This window comes from Calliphora vicina, chromosome 3 (genome assembly GCF_958450345.1).
Source record: "Calliphora vicina chromosome 3, idCalVici1.1, whole genome shotgun sequence".
Taxonomy (NCBI): Eukaryota; Metazoa; Arthropoda; class Insecta; order Diptera; family Calliphoridae; genus Calliphora; species Calliphora vicina.
The window spans coordinates 8351183-8372080 of NC_088782.1; the positions used below are offsets into that span (position 1 = coordinate 8351183).

The following is a 20898-nucleotide window of genomic DNA, read 5'->3' on the forward strand; positions in this document are numbered from 1 at the left end:
ATTATTATAATTGTTATTTTTGCTGAATAACATATAAATATGTATTCATTTACAAAAATTGCTGAAATAAACAAAAAGTTTGCTCTTGAAATTAAACTTTTCTTTTGTTGGCATTGTATTCGTTCTTTTAATGAAAATGAATAATTATGAAACTAATTATTATAATTTCTTAAATACGTAATAAAAAATCGTGATCTCAATTTAATTTTAAATGTGATACAAAAATAACAAGAAATCTAGTTAGAATGTAAGTTTTTCAATTCGTATTTAAAATCAATTCAATGTAAAGTATTTAATAAAAAATAAAGTTAGCTGGCTTAAATTGTCCACAAATTCTATCTGTTGTTAAGGTTTGTTTGTTATTGAAAATAGGAAATATCGGTTCATGATTTTGACATCCCCGGAATACTGTTTGAGCAGTCATAAATATGTTGATTACATTTTGAAGAAATTAGTTCTAAGTAGTACTCTGAAATTATACTGTAATATATGGCGAAAATCGGGCAACATTTGTCCCTAATACCCATACAAGGTCCCACTCAGAAAAAGATTTTTACATTCATAATTGTCTTATAATAAGAATAATTAATTTCGTAATAAAATTGGTCATAAACAAGTTTTATATGAACCTAAATCTTTATACTAGCTTTTGTGAGGATCGGTCCATAATTGACCCTAAACCCCATATAACCTCTATATCAAAAAAATATTTTATTGTCACATATTGTGGGTATACAAGATTTTGCTTCAATCCAATACTATTCAAAAATAAAATCATTCGAATTTGTATACTTTATACATGGAAATTCGAAAATGTTTTTTTTTTAATAGAATTGCAAAATAATTCCCAGCACTAGAATCGTTTATAATTTTTGTTTAAAACGATTATTTTATTAACAGCAAAAGAGAATATTAATACATATACCACAATTTGTATTTACACCTTTAAACCATTTTAAAAATTTACAATTGTTTTATGTATTTTTGCAAAATAAAATATGTTTGCAAAAATTCTTTATTTTCGAAATTAAATATGTAGAAGTAATGTATAACAAAAGCGAAACACCAAAAAAGATTTTTCTTGAAATTATTTAAAAACACAATGAAGAATTAACGTCTCTTGCCTTTGCCTTTCTTGCCACCGCCACCACCACCGCCGGAACTGCTGGGTTGTTGAACTTGTTGATATTGCGCTGGCGCTTCGCCTCCCGGTTTTCCCTGACGTGTTTTCAACTGAGGAATTCTATTAGCCACATATAACATAATTGCTTCACGACTTTCCAATTCGGGATTGCAGAAAGTACCATCGTCATTACGCATTTGTACGCGTATTCTGCCACGGAATTTAAGTTCCTACAACAAATAAGCCAATAAGTGAAATCGAAACAATAACATTGTTAGCACAACAACACTTGGACATTAACTAACCCTACTTTTCTCACGGCAGTACTGTTTATTTTCCACTCCGACCTTTAAATTGGTAACAGACAAAACATCTCTGATTTCAGCATATGTTGGGTTTTCTACGCAATTTTCCTTGGGTAAACGACGACCTTCCTGTCGTGTCTTCTTGCTGTTAATGTAGGCTGGATAAATGCAAATCCATCTAAAATAGTGCACAAAACATGAATTAATGAAACTGTGTAGGGTAGAGTCTGTTTGACAAACCTTTCGACATCACTGTGTTTCTTGGAAGGATGCCAATTAGTACGAACTGGACCAGCAGTTGCCATTGTTAAATTTTAAAACAATTTTTTTGTGTTTTTAATAACAAAAAAAGTATATTTTCTTATTATATACAACAAATAAAGAAAATTTCAATTTGACAACTTTTGACACGTCTTATTGATAATGTTGTTGTTTATGTACTTTGGTACTCGTTATTCGAGTAACGTTTTGTGACACCCTGTTACATGTATTTGAGAGCAATTTTAAAATTTACCCATTTTTCCCTTTGATTACAGTTTTGGCCATGCTTTGATTCTTTTAAAATACAAAATCAAATTCAGCAAAATAATACAAATTGTTTTAGTAATTACTTTACTTTAGCATATTAATAAAAATAATTTCTAAGTATGTATTTTTTTTTAATAATTAAAACAAAAAAATATAATTTAAGAAATATTTTCCATCTCTGTCATTAAAGTATGCGAATTTAAACAAGGTGGTATAAATAGTACTAATTAAACTTTAGAGGCTAGTGTTGTCAAATTACTAGAGTTTGCTTGGTCTTGGTATCAAGGCATATTTAACGCCAGCTGACTATAATTTGCTCTACTCATGTTTCGCCTTGTGAAATGTCAAAAACTTGTTTACTAACATTTTTAAATTTGTTATAAGATTAAAAAGATTATTTTATATTTAAAAAAGTGAGTATTTGTCACCGCTTTTGTGCATAAAACATTTAAAAGTGTTAATAAAAACTATTTCATTTATAGAAGTGCGATATTGTGATTTTTTTGACAGTTTACACGGTTTTACAATTGTAATTGTTGTAGTTACGCTGCCACCTTGTTAATACATCTTGCTTGGTATTAGAAAAATTCTAATTTGTATAGCCAGACGTAGGAAATCCAACTAAATTGGGAATTTCATGTTTGGATTGTGGAGATACACATTACGTTCGTTTACCTACTAGTTTTTCTATTTTCCAATATTTTGTATTAAAAATATCAAAAGTTAGTAAAAATGTTTGACATCTTCGAATTCAATGGTATTTGGTTTGGTTGATTAAAAAAGTTCTTAATTATTTAATTTAAACAATATAAATATGTATGATTATGAGATTTATGATTCAAACAAAACAGAAATCGCTATATTGTTTTCAAATAATATATGAAACCTTTATCAAATAGTACATCCATGCACTTTTGTGTCAGTTTTAAAGGATTTTATCTAAAGGTGTTGTTTGTAATTTTTTGAGCTCTTATTTGAGTTAAATGGTTTATTTTTCTCGGTTTTTATTTTAAAATAAACAAGAAACTCTCATCTATTTTAATAACTCTATAAACCCTAAAATCATTTCGAATTCAAAATATTGGGATATTTTTTCACTTTAGAAATGCCTGGAATTTGCTCGAACATTATTTTTTTCATGAAAATATTCACTTTCTGTACACATTTCTTAATATTAATTAAAATTTGCGGTCAAATCGAATTAATTGAGAGTTGAAAATAGTTAGAAAACTATTTATGTTCCACTTCCTATATCTTATCAAGAACAGGTTTATTACCTTCCAAAAAAATCAATTTCTCTGCATTTCAGTTAAAATATGAAATAAATATGAATAAAACCCAGATTTTCAAAAAATTGGTTAAAGTAATATGAAAACACATAATGCAATTCAAAATACATAAGTCTTGTAAAGCCTGTAGTTCAAGTACATATTTAAACGCATTTTTTAATCATTTTATAAATTAAAAGTTAGTGTTTTGATTGAAATTAAACTCCAACTGAACGTGTAAATATTTAACATAAGTAGAAGAACATTGGCATGTGTAAATTCGAATGAACGTGTTTTTTTTCAAATTCAAAATGCGTGATTGCAGACGACTTTTAGTGTTACCCTTGTGTAGCCCGAATTAATGGGAAATTATTATAAATGGTACTAAATAAAATATATGTAATTGATTAATTTATATAAAAATCATTTCACATATTTAGTTTTATTTTAATTGATGATGGGTCTTACAAAAGCTTTTTTGACTGTCCCATTCTGAAATCGTGTATATATTTTGTGAACAAATGATTGATATCAATAATGATCCTACGACCAGAGAAGCGAATTAATTAATTTAATTTGAGCCATTTATTCCATAAATCCATTCCCAATATCTAATTCTTTAAAATAGAATTCATTCATCGTTGAACTAATTCAATCTTTGTATGATTATAGTTTTATTATTTTTTTATTTAGTTTTTAATAATTTACAAAATGATTGGAAAAAATTTTAATAGATTTAAATTGAAGAAAATTTTAATCATTCAACATATTTTATTAAGACATTTTGTAATGGATTTGAATTAAGGAAAACTTGATTGATTCTATGAGGAATTAAGTTGTGCAGAATGGTTTAATGTATTTGTTAAGAGGATATATATAATATTTTGGGGCACTAAATTGGTGATTCTATTATTGAGCTGGGGACCTGATCCAACATTTTTTCTGGCAACACTTCAACTCGCAAATGTCATACGTAGAAGAATTTTTTTCGATTTGCTTATTTGTAATCAAATTTGGAGGCAGACGGACAGAAACATTCTATCAAACATAAAAGCAACAACAGTTTTATTTAACTTTTGCTTTAGCTAAAGAATCTATTAAAATATAAAATAATCTCGAAAATATTAGCACTCAACAATGGATGAATTCAGCAGCATTTTGGAAATGACCAGGGATCAATCCACCCAAAAAGAACAAGATGAAGTAAATAAAAAATAAATTACAATAATATTGAACTTTTTTACATATTTGCTAAAACTTTTTTTTATCTTTTTCCACTTAGATATTGCTGCAACCCTTTGCCTACATTCAACAAATCCCTGGCAAACAATTTCGTTCACAACTATCGCTGGCCTTCAACTATTGGCTACACATACCGGACGAAAAGCTTCAGCTAATAGGAGAAATTGTTCAAATGCTGCACAACTCCAGTCTGCTGTAAGTAACAAATGTTCCATGCGAATTAATAGTTAAAAGCATGTTTATTATATGTGTATGTACGTAGTATGTATGTATGTGGCTTCATTCATTTAAATACATTTGCTGTGCCTCCAAAAGATGGACGGACGACATTAATTGAAAATCATTGATATGTTTTCAATTTAAGTCTATTAAATTTGTAAACAAATTAATTGATTTGATTGTATGAATCATCTTCTAAATTTCTTTAGAATATCATAATCCAAATAGGTACACATATTTAAATGTTTCTAACGCAGTAATTAATTATTTTATATTGCACATAAGTATTGTATTTGTTTGTTTATAAGGATGAGATAGCAGATATAATAGTACCTACAGTTGTGTGGACGAAAATAGCAAAATGATCTAATTTTTCATAATTTAGAAAGTATATTTAAAAGATTTTCCTCTATTGGCATCAATAGAACTCTATAACTCAGTACATTGTTAATCATTTAGTTCAATTATTCAATTATTTTTCACACTGAAAGGAATGATTTAAAAAAAATATAAACCCACACAACAATGCTTCAAAATATCCAAATTGATATCGAAAAAGGTTAGAGATTAGGACACGCATCATTTTCTCACGAATGTATAATTAAAAAACTCGCATCCCCATATCTTGAATGAAATTGCACTTTACCATGCCCATGTCCATGCCAATTTCATAATCATCAAATCGGAACATTAATCAAATAGAAAATTTCATTAAAAAAATAAAGCTTAAAATTCAATAAAATATGTAGTATGTATATAAAATAATTAATCTAAATACTCGTAACTAAATTTTTCAACACTGTTGCATATTTTTGTTTATACAAAGAATAGAAAAAACAATTTGCTGTAATGTAAACAATTAAATATTTTTCTAATTAAAATTATAGCACGTACCCCATGAAACATTTCATAATTGTTATAAATTGCTTCCGAAGATAAATAAATATTATGAGATTACAGCATTGCAGTGTTTTCTTTTGGAAATCTTGAAATATTCTTTATTTGTATTGTACATATGTATGTAGATTAGACTACGTAATTCCAGCCATGAATATTGTAATTCAGAATATTTGTAATGCAAGGTCGTTTTTCTTAGGTTCGTAAATGCACGTTCATATAAACTGTTGTCTATCTAGGTTAACGTCTAGTGTAGTTTTTTATAACATTCAAAACCAAAAAAAATTTATATTTGTCGATCAGTTTCTTACAGAAATCTTGCTAAACAATTTTCTACAGAAATCTTTTAAATTTGTGTTTTCATGCTGTTTTCTTTAGAAAACGATTCAAATAGCATTCAATTTTCATTTCATTTTAAACAATTTTCTATAGAAAAGTGTCAAACTGTTTTCTATAGAAAACGTTTCAAACCGCTTTAAACCGTTTTCTATTTCAACACGTTTTAAACTGTTTTCTATAGAAAACGTTACAACCCGTTTTAAAAAGTTTTCCTTAGAAAACGATTCTAACCGTTTTAAACAGTTTTTCTTATAATACAATTCAAATCCTTTTACAGTTTTTCTTAGAAAACGATTCATACCCTTTTAAACAGTTGTCTATAGAAAACGTTTTAAACAGTTTTCAATTAAAACGTTTTAAACCATTTTAAGCTGTATTTCTTAGAAAACGATTAAAATCTTTTTAAACAGTTTTCCATATAAAACGTTTCAAACTGTTGAAATGTTTTCTACAGATTTCCTTTAGTAAATGTTTAACATTTTTCCTATAGAAAATGTTTCATGCCGTTTTAAATTATTTGCTATAGAAAACGTTTCAAAAAAATAAACTGTTTTCTACATGCCAATAGTTTTCTATAGAAAATTGGTCTTTTTAAAATAAATACTTTTTAAAGATTTGAAAATAATGAAAAATTTAGGAAAAGCTTAACTAATAACGAATTTCCCAATTATTTTTTCCATGCACAGTAAAACAATCAATCATGCCCAACAGTAGAAACGTATTTTCGTTTAGCCATAGCTTTTGTACATCACAATCACAAACTGCACGTTGAGAACATTCAGTAAAAATGAATAATGTTGTTGTTTACTAACACTAATATTTACAGCATTGATGATATTGAAGACAATTCAATACTTCGCAGAGGTGTACCGGTGGCTCATTCAATATATGGCGTGGCAAGCACAATAAATGCAGCTAATTATGTTCTATTTTTGGCCTTGGAAAAAGTCCAGCAGTTGGGCCATCCCGATGTAGGTGACATCAAAAATAGTTTAAAATAATTGCAAACTTAATTCATAATGTTTCTTTTTCTAAAGGCTACCAAAGTTTACACTGAACAATTGCTAGAGTTACATCGTGGTCAGGGTATGGAAATTTATTGGCGTGATAGTTTTACTTGTCCTTCGGAAACTGATTATAAACTGATGACAGTTCGTAAAACTGGTGGTTTGTTTATGTTGGCCATACGTCTAATGCAATTGTTTAGTGAAAATAAAGAAGATTTTTCAAAATTAACGGCCATCTTGGGTTTATATTTTCAAATACGTGATGATTACTGTAATCTTAGTTTGAAAGAGGTAAGTTTTTAAAAGAAAGTTTTATATAATTTCAATAATTTTTTATAAAATTTGTTGTATAGTACACGGAAAACAAAAGTTTTGCTGAAGATTTGACAGAAGGGAAATTTGGATTCCCGGTTATACATGCGGTACGCACACAAAAACATGATAAACAAGTTTTACGTAAGATTCATTTAATATAAATATCACAATTAAATATTTATTGATAATTACTTTATTTTGTTTAGATATTTTGAGACAAAGAACCCATGACGTTGAAGTAAAAAAATACTGTATAAGTTTGTTAGAAAAATTAGGCAGTTTTCAATACACCCGGGAAGTGTTGGAATCATTGGATACAGAAGCCAGAGCAGAGGTAATTAAATCAATCTACAATCATCCAACCTTTATAACCTCATAATCTAATTTGTTTAATTTTTATTATTTTTTTTAGGTAAATCGTTTAGGTGGCAATCCCTACATGGATATGTTGCTTGACAAACTCTTATCCTGGCGTTTGGCGGAAAATAATACCAACAATCATTTGTCAGCCTCCAGCAACTGCAATTAACAACCAAAGAGGCAAAGAAGGGAATGTTAAACCTGTTAAAATGACAACTTCACCTTTTTTGCTGCAACTTACTTAGATCTTTAAGCTCTTTAAAGCCTCCACACCAGCTTTAATATTTCAATCTTTGTTATTATTTTTATGTATTTATTAATTCAATTTGTTTACATTATCATATTTATAGGCAACACTCATGATTTTTAGTATTAAATTACAAAAAAAGAAAAAAAAAAAAGAAATTGTTTCTGAATCTCCTTTAAAAATAATCTATTGACTTATATAAAACTGTTGTTAAACAAATTAGAAGAAAACTAAAACTACACATTTTAAAAACACAAAATATGCTGCAATAATGTAACACCACCTCACGAAATAATAGCTTAATTAAATGAAACACATACATATATAGGCATATTATACTTATTATATTTTATACTGACTGCATTTGTCCATTACGCAAACATACAAAACTTACTATTAACAAACGGAAAAAAAACCAACATGTTTATTTTTTAATAATATCCTTACATGTAAATACATAATATACATCATATATGTTTGTATGAGTATGTATTTAAAAATGTAAATTTTAAATACATATGAATGAATGTGCGTGCTAAATAAACTTAAATTCTGTGTTTTATTTAATTTTTTTTTAATAGAAAGGTTTTTTGAACCGCTTTCAAGCAATATAAATCCTTTCAACCCCTTTCTTTAGAAAACTTTTGAAACAGTTTTCTTTTGAAAGTTTTCCTATTAAATTGCGCTTTTCCATATTTTAATACAACATTTGAATAATTCAGAACCATTGACTTGTTGTTGAATAAAATATTAAGACAGTTTATACAAAAAAATGCAATATTTTTGAAGGACTGAGTTTTAAAGTGGCATATTTTTGATTCTAATTTAAATATTGACTTGATTTTGTTTTTGTTTCTAACTTATCTAAACAAAAACAATTAGTTCGGAATAAATGTGAATGAAATTGTTCCTAATATTTGCAATTTTATTAAAATTTTGATACAAATTTTAGTTTTAGAAACTCAATAAATATGTAATATGTCATAAAATCTTTATTTATTAACAAAACTCAATGAAATTTTCAAAGTTTTTTAAATTTGTCATTCTAGTCAAATTTGTCAAAAGGTCAAAGGGAATCCCGCAATTCCTAAAACTTAGAGCAAAAATCTCCCAAAAATGGTATTTTTACAATTCTGCCCATAGGATTCACGTTTCCTTTAAGGCTGGGAAAATACGTTGGGGATAAATAGGGAACACATAAAGGTTACCAAAGCAGCTTACCGTTTTCTGATCCCAGCTTAGGGATTTTAGAACATGTAGCCCAAAGTTGAAATTTTGATTAAAAAAATAGGTCATATTCTGAAGGCCGTAGGGGCCAAAAAAAACAGCAAAAATCAATTTTTTGAATTCTTAAATTGAAAATCTTTTATTTTTGGATCAATAATTGATATTGCTCTGAAATCGTTTGTATATTATTGGTAATTTAGTTTTCTAACTAACAAAAGAAATTCCAGTCTATTCGGTACAAAACATTCGAATCAGTTTTCTATAGATAATGTTTTAATTCTTTAACTTTAATCAATCAGTTACTTATAGAAATCTTAACAGCCAGTTTTCTTTCAAACTTTTGTATATATTCTTTAAAATGCGCTAAATTAAAAACAAATAAAAGTAAATTTGAAGCATTCAAAAGGTCACGTTTATTAATATTTATTTAGGAACTAATAAATATTAGAGGACCTACATAAACGTTTAGTGACACTTAAATATTTGTACTTAACATTTATATGCGTTAAAATATGTATCTTAACAGATATGTATCTTAACAACTACATCCATACATACATATGTATGTATGTATTTATATATGGTAAATGTAGAACATAAATAGTTTTAATACCCATGCAGAGTTTTATAACAAATTAGGTCTGTGTATCGTATCTCATTTTATGTTTGTAGATACTAAGAGAGAGAGAGCTAGATGTAAGTATTTATAAGATACATTCAGTGCTGCAATATAGTTTAAAGAGTTATGTATGTACTAATTTATATACAGGTACCATTTTGGGTATAACAAGTACCAAAGAAAGGTTTATAGTATAAAAGGTTCATAAAACTAATTTTGAAATTTTGTTTTATAAATCTTTGATAAATTTAATAACTGTTTATGAATATGGGGGTAAATGTTAAAAAGAACTAAGAACTATACATATTATTTAAAAGATTTATATAGATAATTCTTGTTAATCAATTTAATATTTTTAATCCTTTAATACATATTTTCTTAAATAAAAAAGCACCAACAAAATACGCCTTATTTTTGTTGGACCAACTCAAAATTAAACTCCAATATATTCCACAAAAGAAGCACATGTAGCACATACATACGTGCATGCCATACAATTGAGGTTTTAGCGACTGGTATGAATGTGCATTAAATCTTCCTGAATTAGTTCGTTGCTTCAGCTACACCAGTATCAACGTGTTACATGGTCGTAAAGTGTATCTAAAATAAAAACCAAGATTTTTTATGGGAATTCTCTTTTTTTTTGTAATACGCCACTTTCAAAACAAATGATACACAACCGGATGTAAAAAAGAAATAAAAAATGAAGTATTTTTCCCAATAATTAAAGCCGTATACACTTGTTTTAATCAATTAAAACAAGTTGCCATCATGTTAATAACATTTTCCATCTAATATGAAAACTACATACAAAAATTAAAGTGCATAAATGTCTGTACATACATATGAATGTGTGTGAAAATATACCAAACATAGATACAGATGGATATTTTTATACTTGTAACTAAACTATAGAAGAAAAAAACAATCTTTAATAAATGAAATATAACTCGTAAGTTACACCAACCAACCAACCAACCAATACATGCATCAAATGCAGTTTATGCAAAAAAAGAACAAAATTTATATAAAAAAAAGTAGAAAAATGTTGTAAAACCTTTAAACAAGTTTGACATATAAATTTCATTGTGGTGAAAAACCTGTTGCTCAACGTTAATACTCGTAAGTGGATTGTGTAGACACCACCGACCATAGAATACCGACTAGAAGCGCAAACGAGAGCGGAAATTTGAGATTACTTTAAAAATTATTTATGTGTTAGTGTAAAAAATAGCAATACAGTTCAATAAGATTTGTGGAAAAAATGCAAAAATTATGCTTTAAAATATTCGATGAGCTGCTTATTTATAAGTTTAGTAGAACTTATTGTATTTATACCCGTAATTTCAACAAATAGATATCTATGTTTTTAGATACCTAACAGATATATTAGGTACCTAAGTGATTAATTGACATACACTTCAAATCAATATCAATCTATCTATTCGTTGAATTTTCAGGTATTATAGTAGCCTAATCAGCTATTTGTACTTGCTTAATGGACATTTGGTTGCACTGTGCCAGTTACTATACAAATATGTTGACACTGTTAACATTATCACAAGCCATCTTAGCAACCTGTGTATATTATTTGGGTATAAATTAAATTTTTTACGGCCCATGGCTATAAAATTTATTTTCTTACACAATTACTCTCATTTCCGCTTCTAGTAATTATTCTAACGACTCTGACCAAAGTACTCACTTGTAGATACACTCTGACTATGAACACCCATTCAACATGCACAGTTGTATTTCTTGTTGTATCTGGACATAGGAGCATGTAAGAGTTGCATTAAATGGTGTAATTTTGCTATTTTTTAAACTAAAATGTTAAATTTATTTTAAACAATTACTGTGGTTGACAATATAATGGAAACTTTTCCCAATATTCTATTAATAGGTTAAAATCCGAAAACCATAAAAAAATTTCATTAATAAGAATAATAAGAAAATAATACCAAGTATTTGGTATTATTGAAAACCTTAGGACTAGATTATTAACATTTTAAAGAACTGAGATTTCATGATTTTATTGGGTTGATAACTTTTGCCAATGTCGGAATTTAAATAATTAGTTTAGATTTCAATTAATTAATTCGAAGTTCTTTTTCCAACATAATATTATTGGGTGTATGACTTAAAAATTCGGGATTTTTTCACATTTTTAGCTTTTCTTTTGAAACATTGTTAGCATTGTTAGCAATGACCTTTTTCCACCATTCTGCCAATATATGGATGCCGCGGCAAAAGAACTGCTTATCTTTTGAGACTCAGAACCAATCAAGCAAATATCGGATACTCTATTCCATAATGAGCGCTTTGCACCGGTCTAGCGTTTCCTAGTGAGCGCTCTACACCCATCGAAACACGTAGTAGTTGAACGGTGCAAGGTCTAGACTATAAAGCGGGTGAGGCAAAACTCCCCAACAACTTCAATCTAAATACTTTTGAACAGGATGGAATATTATGGTTTCATGTCTGGCCGCATATTCATGTCAGTTGCGTTTGGTAGATTTCCTGTGATGATCTCGTTAGATTTCAGCAGCTCATTATAAATATGACCCTTTTGGTCCAACAAATATGTAGGTATAGAGCATTACCTTAGAGCCATGGATATTTGGCTCTGGCATCGATTCGGCTGGTTCACATAAAATCTCTTACGCTTCGGGTTATCGTAATGTATCCATTTTCATTTTCATCGCAAGTAGTGATTTGGAGAAAAAATTATTTTCTTTTATAGGGTTCAAGCAACATTTCAGACATACAAAATCATATTTCAAGGTCTCTCGGCTTCAATTCGTATGATACCCAATTTTTCTGTTTTTGGATGAATTCCGCTGCTCGCAAACGATTTGAAATTGATGCTTGTGTAGTTCCCAATGATTTTACAAACTCTTATTGAGTTTTACAACAATTTTCATGGATTTTTTGGCTGACCTGGTCGATCTTTGTCTTCCATGTCAAAATCACCACTTCTGAACAGCACAAACCATCTCTCGCACGTTGAAACCGATGGAACACATTCACCATAAGCTTTGGTGAGCAATCGGTGTGCTTCAGCGGCACTTTTTTTTCAAATTAAAGAAGTAAAGCAAAACGTCCCGCATATGACGCTTTGTTGGTACAAAATTCTACATTTTCGAAGCAAAAAAGAAACTTTGTTGTTCACACTATAATGTTCAATAACTAAGTGAGAATAAATGACAGATATGTACCCTTCAAAAGGACATATAGATTATTAAAAAGAAAAACCACTTTCAAAAGATACGCCATCTATTGTAAATCCGATAAAATTCGTTTCTTATAGTTTTACTGATCAGTTTAGTTTTGATAGTTTGTATATATACATTTTACACAAAAGTATAGTTTACTAATCGTCACCTAAAATACAAAAGGTCCTATCAACACATTTTTAAATTTTACAGGAGAGACAAACAATTTTAAATGGTGTTTCTATTTAAGAACTTGTTATTTTAATTAACATAGGAAATCTGTTGAAGAATGAAAACCAACTATAGTATATTTTGTAACTATTTAATACGTGAGTTACATTAACTACCAGGGACCGACTATTGGACTTTTTCATTGTAGCTAGTATTCTATTGTATCGACAACTATAACTTGTTAAAATGGAGTTAGGGAGTTAGTCCAGTAACTAGCTCATTGTTGCATTGTTAGTGTATACTTTGAACCAGCTAATAGACCGTGTCTTTGTAAACTATTCCTAATATAAAAAAAAAACTAACCTGAATAGCTAGAATGTTATGTTATAAGCTTATTACATACATATTAATATTTTTATTATAAAATAAACAAATTTTCTACTTCTTTTAGAAATTAAATTTAACGAAATAATTTTCGGAGCAATAAAAACATGGCCGATATACGTTTGCGTATTGAACAAGCAACGGTTCATTTACCACCTAGTATGGGACGAAGACCAATTCATCCGTTGCCCAAAATTGGCTTAAGGTATGTTTAATTATTGGGTTAATTAATTAAATAAGGGCTAATTAGTTGGAACATTTAAACATAAGCTCTAAATTCTAAATGAAATTATTTTTTCGTGTTAAAAATCAACGTTTATCCACTTTTTTTGCATATCTCTTTACATTAGTTTCAAAGAATTTCCAATGTAAACAAATTATCAAGTTATTGACTCTTTGAGCTATTTAAATAGGGCCCAACATATTCCTAATTTACATAGATATCTAAATATATTTAAAAATAACTAATTAGTTTCGTTTTATTTTTTAAAATCTTATGAAATGTTTAACTAAAAAAAATCATTAGTTATTGCAATTTAAATTTCAGTTACAATGATGACAGCAATATTGCTAAACACCATCATCATCACCAATTACCGCTCTCGCCCAGTTCAGAGGAAGATAATTCACCCACAGAAATGAACAACTGCCGCCGCTTACTGGACAAACCACCTTTGGTAAGATTTAAAGATCGCCCTTAAGACATTTGTAAAGTCTTTGGAAATTTTATTAAATTTAGAATTCATATTCGAACATGCGGATGATTTATATTAAACTTTGTATGATTTGCAATATTTCCAGGTAAAACGTCTAACTATGGGCATGGGTTTAAAGAGATCCACCGAGGATAGTCGACCTTTAGTTCATACAACCTCCTCGTCGTTTAATTCATACACATCTCAAAACATATGCGATGGTTATGTTAATGAAGCCATTTGTGATCCAGATAAAATTATATCGACACGTTTTGGAGATTCATGCAGACAATCTCTAACAGATTTGAAAACCACACAATGCCTTCAGGAACAAAACGAGTTTGGTTATCCGAAATCATTCTTAAGAAAAACATGTAGTGGTAAGTAATAATTGCTATAAATAAAAATAATAAACTAATTCAATTAATTAAAACAAAAATTCAGCCAATTCTAGCCCTAAACATATTTCTCCAAGCACACCTTTGCGATTGGAAGGTCTTAGCTTAGCAGAACAGAGTGAACTGAGAGGAGCTCCTTGGTTTCAAGCCGGCATACCAAGAGATATTTCTCTAGAGGTGTTGTCTAAACAAAATCCTGGAGCATTTTTAGTGCGACAAAGCAATACTAAACCAGGATGTTTTGCTTTATCACTTAGAGTACCTCCACCATCACCAAAAGTGGCTCACTATTTGATTTTAAGGACACCAAGAGGTTATAAAATTAAGGTACTTATTTAATTAATATTAATACTAAAACAACATAATGATGCTTATATAAATACATATTTATATTTCCAGGGATTTACCAAGGAATTTTCCTCGCTCAGAGCTCTTATAACACACCATTCGGTGATGCCCGAACTTTTGCCCATACCACTAAGCCTGCCCCGACCAACAGCTAACGGTGCTAACAGCGGCAGCCGCACTAGCAGCTCAGAATTTGATAATTCGGATACATATGGATCATTAAATGACTTTCGCAAAATGATGTCTGATCTCCATGTATGACTATAATATAAAATGAATCACGTATATTGCAATTGGCCCAGCAAAGTGCAAAAATACAATTTTATAGATGTACATTGATGTAGTGTGTGACATTAATAATTTATTAGGCATAAAAAGAGAGCTCTCTAAATCAACAAAGACTGTGTAATATACAAAACAAAAATATTTAAATATCATTTCATATCGATGCTAGTTTCAAAATCATTTCTTTCTGAAACAAAACATTTCTAAACCTAATCAAAACACACAACAAGCATTTAATTTAATTTACGAATACGATTATTGATTTTTGTTTAATTTATAACTCTCATTTTCTTTAAAGAATTCTTAAAGCATCAAATTTGTTTTAATCAGTTGGATAATGTGAACTACTAAACAAAAAATGATCGAAAATAGATTCCATTATTCCATCTAAATATGTATATTAAAGGACTTATTTATAATCAATTTTTAAATTGATGAAAGGCTTATGAAACAAATTTTGTATGGAAATTTAGTTTTCTACATGATACAATAATTGTAGAAGGTAGAATCACTAGGGAGAGTTTTCAATATTTAGCCCTATAACGTCAAATTTTGATTTTGATTTTTTTCATATTTTTTTTATATTTTCTTTTGTTTGACGTTACAAGAATTGTATAATTGAGAATTTATTTTCTACTGAGTGTACCTTATATTGTTATATCATGGTTTTCTATATAAATTTAAAAATTGAGTATTAATAAGGCCTATAGAATTTGTAAAGCAGTTTTACTTATCCGACATAGTGAACCACTTTTAGAAGCATAAATATTTGAGAATTAAAACAAAAATAATTTGCTATCACTTTAGTCATTATCGAATGTTCGATCATGATATAATTTTTGAAAAGCTGTGGTCAAGCGAGTGTTTGCTTATAAAAACCGAATTAATAAAGTTTAACTTTAGTTAGTTTTATTAATTTTTTTACAATATGTTTTCGTTATTTTTAACATGTACTTAAACTTAAATAAAAAAACATACATAAATGTATTTAAAACAAATGATTAAATGCTAAAATATTTATCATAGTCTAATTTTCTGTTAAAATAAGATTTATAAATAAATTTTTTAAAAATAAAATTTATGTGTTTTTTCAAAAAACGTCTATGATTAAGGATTGATATGTTATGGTCGAAAGTCGACTGTGCTGATTATTTGGAACCAACAAATCAATTTTGACTTTCAACAAAAAGACGTTTGTTCGAAAATCGATTTATTAAACTCTAATTTGTAATTGTATATGTATATTTCATATTAAAAAATTAAATATTATTTGCTATAGAAAATATTGTGTACCTATAACAATATTTTCTATATTTTGTGAATAGGGGCGAAACGAAAACTGTCGATAAAAAAAATTATTTTTCAACCTTTACTCTTCTGAATTCGATAATATTTATTATATTACAAGATAAATCTCTCCAGAATTTCAAAATTCGCTTTAGTTTGGTTTTTATATAGATTCAAAGTTAAATAGATGCGTGTTTTATAACTTTTAGATATAGTTGATAATTTTTTATCTCATATTAACGCTAATGAATCGTAGATTTAACATTTTTTTTATAGAAATTCGTTTCTCATCAAAACTAAAATATTATTCAAGCTCCTTTTTTTTAATCAACATTTTAATGCTCCTGATTTCTAATTCACTTTTGTGCAATTCTTCCTCTCTTTTAGCTCTTTCCTCTAAAATTTTCAATTTTTTTTCTTCAATGGATAGTAATTTTTTTTTGACATTTATTAAAATCCCAAAGACTGTATTTTATAGACGACAACGTGTTAGACATGTCTCTCAAAAGTTTCGCCTGCTCATCGCTTTGTTTTTCCAGCAATTCATTGGGAGCATTGGAGTTGCATTTAGTTTTGGAAACAGAACTGGTTCTTTTCCTTTTCGAAGTACAATATTCTTGTTGAGGATTTGAGCTTGAAGGTACTGAATCCACGTTATTTCGCGATGAAGGTCCAGGTATCTCTTGTTCAATGGGGGCATCTATTGTGTCCAATTCAATAACGTCAGACACTTCTTCCAAAAATTCTGCTGATTCTGCGATCTCAACATTATTGCCCTGATTCTGGCATTTGGCACCTTGCACAACACCTTCGGGATTTATATGTTTATTAAACTGCAAGAGATTTGCTACATCTTCCTCCAAAGGGGTGAGTGCCAACTGTTTAAATCCACCGCCATCTGTAGCATTACACTCATTTCTGATGGTTACCACTTTTTTTTTAACTTTAAATTTTAAATCTCTCCATACCTAAAAAATATGATATATTTATGATACATATATACATATATAAACATCTAATAATTTCCATACCTTTCGCCATCCATCGGAAAGTCTCCTGGGTGGGCCAAGAGCATTTAAAACTTTGGCCATATCTTCCCATTGAGCTTTAAAATTGCTTGGAACATTTCCTCGATTAAATCCTCTTGCGAGAGATGGATTTTTCCGCAACTCCTCAACAAGTTTTTCAAATTGGTTAGAATTTGTTACTTTAATTTTTTCATTTTTTTCCATTTTGTTATATTTTTTGATTTTTAACTTGAAAACAACAACTGCTCGTTACCAAAAATGACGACGACAAAATCAGAGTCGACACAATACAATATCGACGCCGTATTGACTTACAGAATACCAAATGTGTGTCGACAGTCATTGATAGCAGTCAATAACGACAAACAGAATACCAATTTTAAATTGTCGACTCAAGTCGACGACGACAACCAGAATATGGGTGATTATATCTTTGATATTTAAAACATTTTTTTATATCATGTGATATCTTTTCGAAGCATCCCAATTTAATAATTCATTTGGACCAGATTTTTTTAATTGTATTTTATTTTTAAAAAATACAGTAATAATGGTAAGTATTATTACACAATAAATTGTAGCCAAGCTAAATAGTTTTAATTTAAGATATAATTTAAGATTATAAACGACATAACATTTGAAATCTTGGTTTTATGATTTATAAAAGAGTCGTCGCATAAAATATTTTCTTAGAAGAAGGTTTTTAAACATATGACAAGTCGAACACCGGCTTCGCATAAAATAGTTTCTTGATTCTTGATTGACGGCCGGAAGCGTTTCAAGATCCATGTTAATATGTTAAATATAAAATAAAAATAATTTATCCAAAAATTATCGGAATAAAAACACAAACATTTAAGATTTATATGTATCTCATATAAAAAGGGTTGTAAAAACCTATCTAATGACATATATATTGATCAAATCGGATAAAAACAACAACAAATACAACCTATCCCATATTTGAACTTTGGAGTCCCATAACTAGGGAGCTATGAACCGGAGACAAAAAAACTAAACCGTCATATTCAGCTTAAATAGAAATAAATATGATACAAATTTGGTATTGATCTGTAGTGGCGACCGTAAACTAGATTTATGGTCTATAGAATAAGTTGTAGGACAAAATATATAAAAATAATTCCATTTTTTTGGGCGTATTAAACCATGAGTATTGTACTACCAAATTATCCATCCCTGAATTTTCTATAATCGATTTTTACCCACCTCTAGCGATTTTTTGCTGCACTAGTGGGACGTGTTCAGTAAACATAAAAATTTGTTTTACCAACTAAACACAGTAGAAAGACTTCACCATTGGATTTCTTGTTGGAAAAAGGCCCAACTGTTTAAAGAATTACTAATAAATAAAGAAAAAACTAAGAAAATAATAAAATAATGGCCGCAAAAGTAGCTTCGGGCAATAATAAAGTATTCCAAAATGTAAGCAAGTTATTTCAAATGCAGTGTGTTATTGAAAATTAACAAAATGCAATCATTATTCTAACCTAACTTCTGATGCGGTCGGAAAGTAGGATTAATCACTAATGACCGACTATAAACAACAAACAAATGGAAGTTAAAATGTATATTAAAATACAAATAATTTAAATATTTTAGCACGATGACGTCCATATATCCTTTGATGACCAACAGAAGATAAATCGTTTTGCAAAACACAATGCACGTATGGACGATCTAAAAGTTGAATTGGATATGAAAAAGAACGATTTGAAAAGTGTGGAAGAGGCCTTAGACGAGATTGAGTTGTTCGATGAAGAGGAAGATATTCCATTCTTGGTCGGTGAAGTATTTCTATCTCATAAATTGTCCAGAACACAGGTGAGAATGCGATGAGTAATAGTATGGGCAAATTAATTAATTGATTTTTTTTCTTGTTGCTGTAAAGGAACTTTTGCAAGAAGCCAAAGAACAAACTCTGAAAGAAATTGCTAGCATTGAGGCTAAAGCAAATGACATTAAATCCGAAATGAATGAATTGAAGGCTCAGCTTTATCAGCGCTTTGGTAGCAACATATCACTGGAAAGTGATGATTAGATGTTTTTTACGTAAAATAAAAATACCTATAAAATGAAAATCTAAAAAGTCTCAAGTGTTTTTATTTTGAAATATGTTATAAAGGGTGTGTTCGTAAATTCAGTATGATTGCATCACTGCAGCAAATTAAAAGTTTAGCGGTCGAAAAAGCATATTTGCGATTATTGCTTTACGTCAACCGTTTTTCAATGCAAATTGTTGGCAGTGATGCCGCAAATTTGTGCAACCAATGCATCATTAAGTTATATGTTGCAAAAGTTTGCAGGTCGTGGCATCAGTGATGCACAAATTTACTGCATTTACGAACACACCCAAATTGTACTATATACGCTTACTACTTGTAAATATTTATCAGGTTCTACTTTTATGGTACCTGTTAAGTTTAGCAATATGCAACATGGGAAGCGTTGCTAAAGTCTACATACGACTTTTACTTATATACAACATTATTATGATAAAGCCGTTAATTTCATAATTGATTTAGATAATTTTTTATTAGTTTTAATACCTATAACGAATCTGAAAATTATCAAAAGTATGGAAATATCACCCAAGTGCGAATATTAGTTGTCAAGTGAAGGAAAATCTATGGCAAAAGTGGGGAAATCGTTAGTTTGTCAATATTTACAGTCCAAACTATCCTTAGGAACTATAAAAAGTTTAAAATATATGAAAGTTTGCCACGAACAGGACGTACTTTATATAATATGAAGTTTATAAATATCGGACAACTATTTAATTACAAATGAAGTTTTTTGATTATTCGTTAAAATAGTTACATATAAGGAAATGTTCATTATCAGCCCAATTATGAATAAAAAATTCCGTGGGAGTTTGTTCCCCGGGAGTTTTTTCCAATTGAATTTGAATAGGAAAAATTAGAAAAGGGGGAAGAACTCCCGGGGAATTTTTATTCATAATTGGGCTGTATATGAAAAATACAATCAGCCCAATTATGAATAAAAAATCTGAGTGATTTTTTTCCCTTTTCCCAATTTCAACATTGAATTTGAATAGGAAAAATGGGAAAAGGGAACAAAATTCCCGCGGATTTTTTATTCATAATTTAGAAAATGGTAGAGATGGCTTTTTGGGATATCTTTTGGAAAATATATTGAAACTAGGGAAATTATGTCTATGCCTTTGCAAACGTATAATTGGTATATCGAATTTTTACTAAAAAACTGTGATTTTTAAAATATTTACCGAAACCGGTTTTTGATAAGTTAGTGAGATTTCTTACGTTTACTAAAAACTAAATTTTCAATACTTATTTTAGATATTCACTAATCCAAATTTAATATTAAAGAAATTGGGTGAATTCCAAAATAT

At 28.9% G+C, this 20898-nt stretch overlaps 5 protein-coding genes across 7 annotated transcripts; 3 read left to right on the plus strand and 2 right to left on the minus strand.

The window, feature by feature from the left end:
- Positions 1 to 969: 969 nt before the first annotated feature.
- Positions 970 to 1822, minus strand: Srp19 (signal recognition particle 19). Its single transcript, XM_065503852.1, has 3 exons — positions 1669 to 1822; positions 1429 to 1606; positions 970 to 1353 (listed from the first exon to the last, which is right to left on the minus strand). Exons 1-3 carry the CDS (start codon positions 1731 to 1733, stop codon positions 1111 to 1113), a joined length of 486 nt encoding a protein of 161 aa, XP_065359924.1. The 5' UTR covers positions 1734 to 1822; the 3' UTR covers positions 970 to 1110.
- A 2381-nt stretch (positions 1823 to 4203) lies between these two features.
- Positions 4204 to 8400, plus strand: qm (quemao). Of its 2 annotated transcripts, none has more exons than XM_065505259.1 (7): positions 4204 to 4427; positions 4507 to 4661; positions 6784 to 6892; positions 6959 to 7219; positions 7282 to 7384; positions 7450 to 7577; positions 7656 to 8400. In XM_065505259.1, the coding sequence occupies exons 1-7, from the start codon at positions 4362 to 4364 to the stop codon at positions 7770 to 7772; spliced, it is 939 nt and encodes a 312-aa protein (XP_065361331.1). In that variant the 5' UTR covers positions 4204 to 4361; the 3' UTR covers positions 7773 to 8400. The 2 variants fall into 2 exon arrangements, with proteins under 2 accessions (XP_065361331.1, XP_065361330.1); XM_065505258.1 differs by having other exon boundaries at positions 4207 to 4427; positions 6748 to 6892.
- A 2148-nt stretch (positions 8401 to 10548) lies between these two features.
- Positions 10549 to 15399, plus strand: LOC135954485 (EGFR adapter protein-like). 2 transcript variants are annotated; one of them, XM_065504663.1, is made up of 6 exons: positions 10549 to 10648; positions 13534 to 13671; positions 13993 to 14143; positions 14268 to 14541; positions 14606 to 14886; positions 14959 to 15399. In XM_065504663.1, the coding sequence occupies exons 2-6, from the start codon at positions 13574 to 13576 to the stop codon at positions 15166 to 15168; spliced, it is 1014 nt and encodes a 337-aa protein (XP_065360735.1). In that variant the 5' UTR covers positions 10549 to 10648; positions 13534 to 13573; the 3' UTR covers positions 15169 to 15399. The 2 variants fall into 2 exon arrangements, with proteins under 2 accessions (XP_065360735.1, XP_065360736.1); XM_065504664.1 differs by having other exon boundaries at positions 14014 to 14143.
- Positions 15400 to 16079: 680 nt separating this feature from the next.
- Positions 16080 to 17757, minus strand: LOC135955205 (uncharacterized). The gene is made up of 2 exons (XM_065505530.1): positions 17511 to 17757; positions 16080 to 17447 (listed from the first exon to the last, which is right to left on the minus strand). Exons 1-2 carry the CDS (start codon positions 17709 to 17711, stop codon positions 16899 to 16901), a joined length of 750 nt encoding a protein of 249 aa, XP_065361602.1. The 5' UTR covers positions 17712 to 17757; the 3' UTR covers positions 16080 to 16898.
- Positions 17758 to 18798: 1041 nt separating this feature from the next.
- On the plus strand, positions 18799 to 19614 carry Pfdn4 (prefoldin subunit 4). The gene is made up of 3 exons (XM_065503911.1): positions 18799 to 18950; positions 19128 to 19349; positions 19417 to 19614. The coding sequence occupies exons 1-3, from the start codon at positions 18906 to 18908 to the stop codon at positions 19564 to 19566; spliced, it is 417 nt and encodes a 138-aa protein (XP_065359983.1). The 5' UTR covers positions 18799 to 18905; the 3' UTR covers positions 19567 to 19614.
- Positions 19615 to 20898: the final 1284 nt, after the last annotated feature.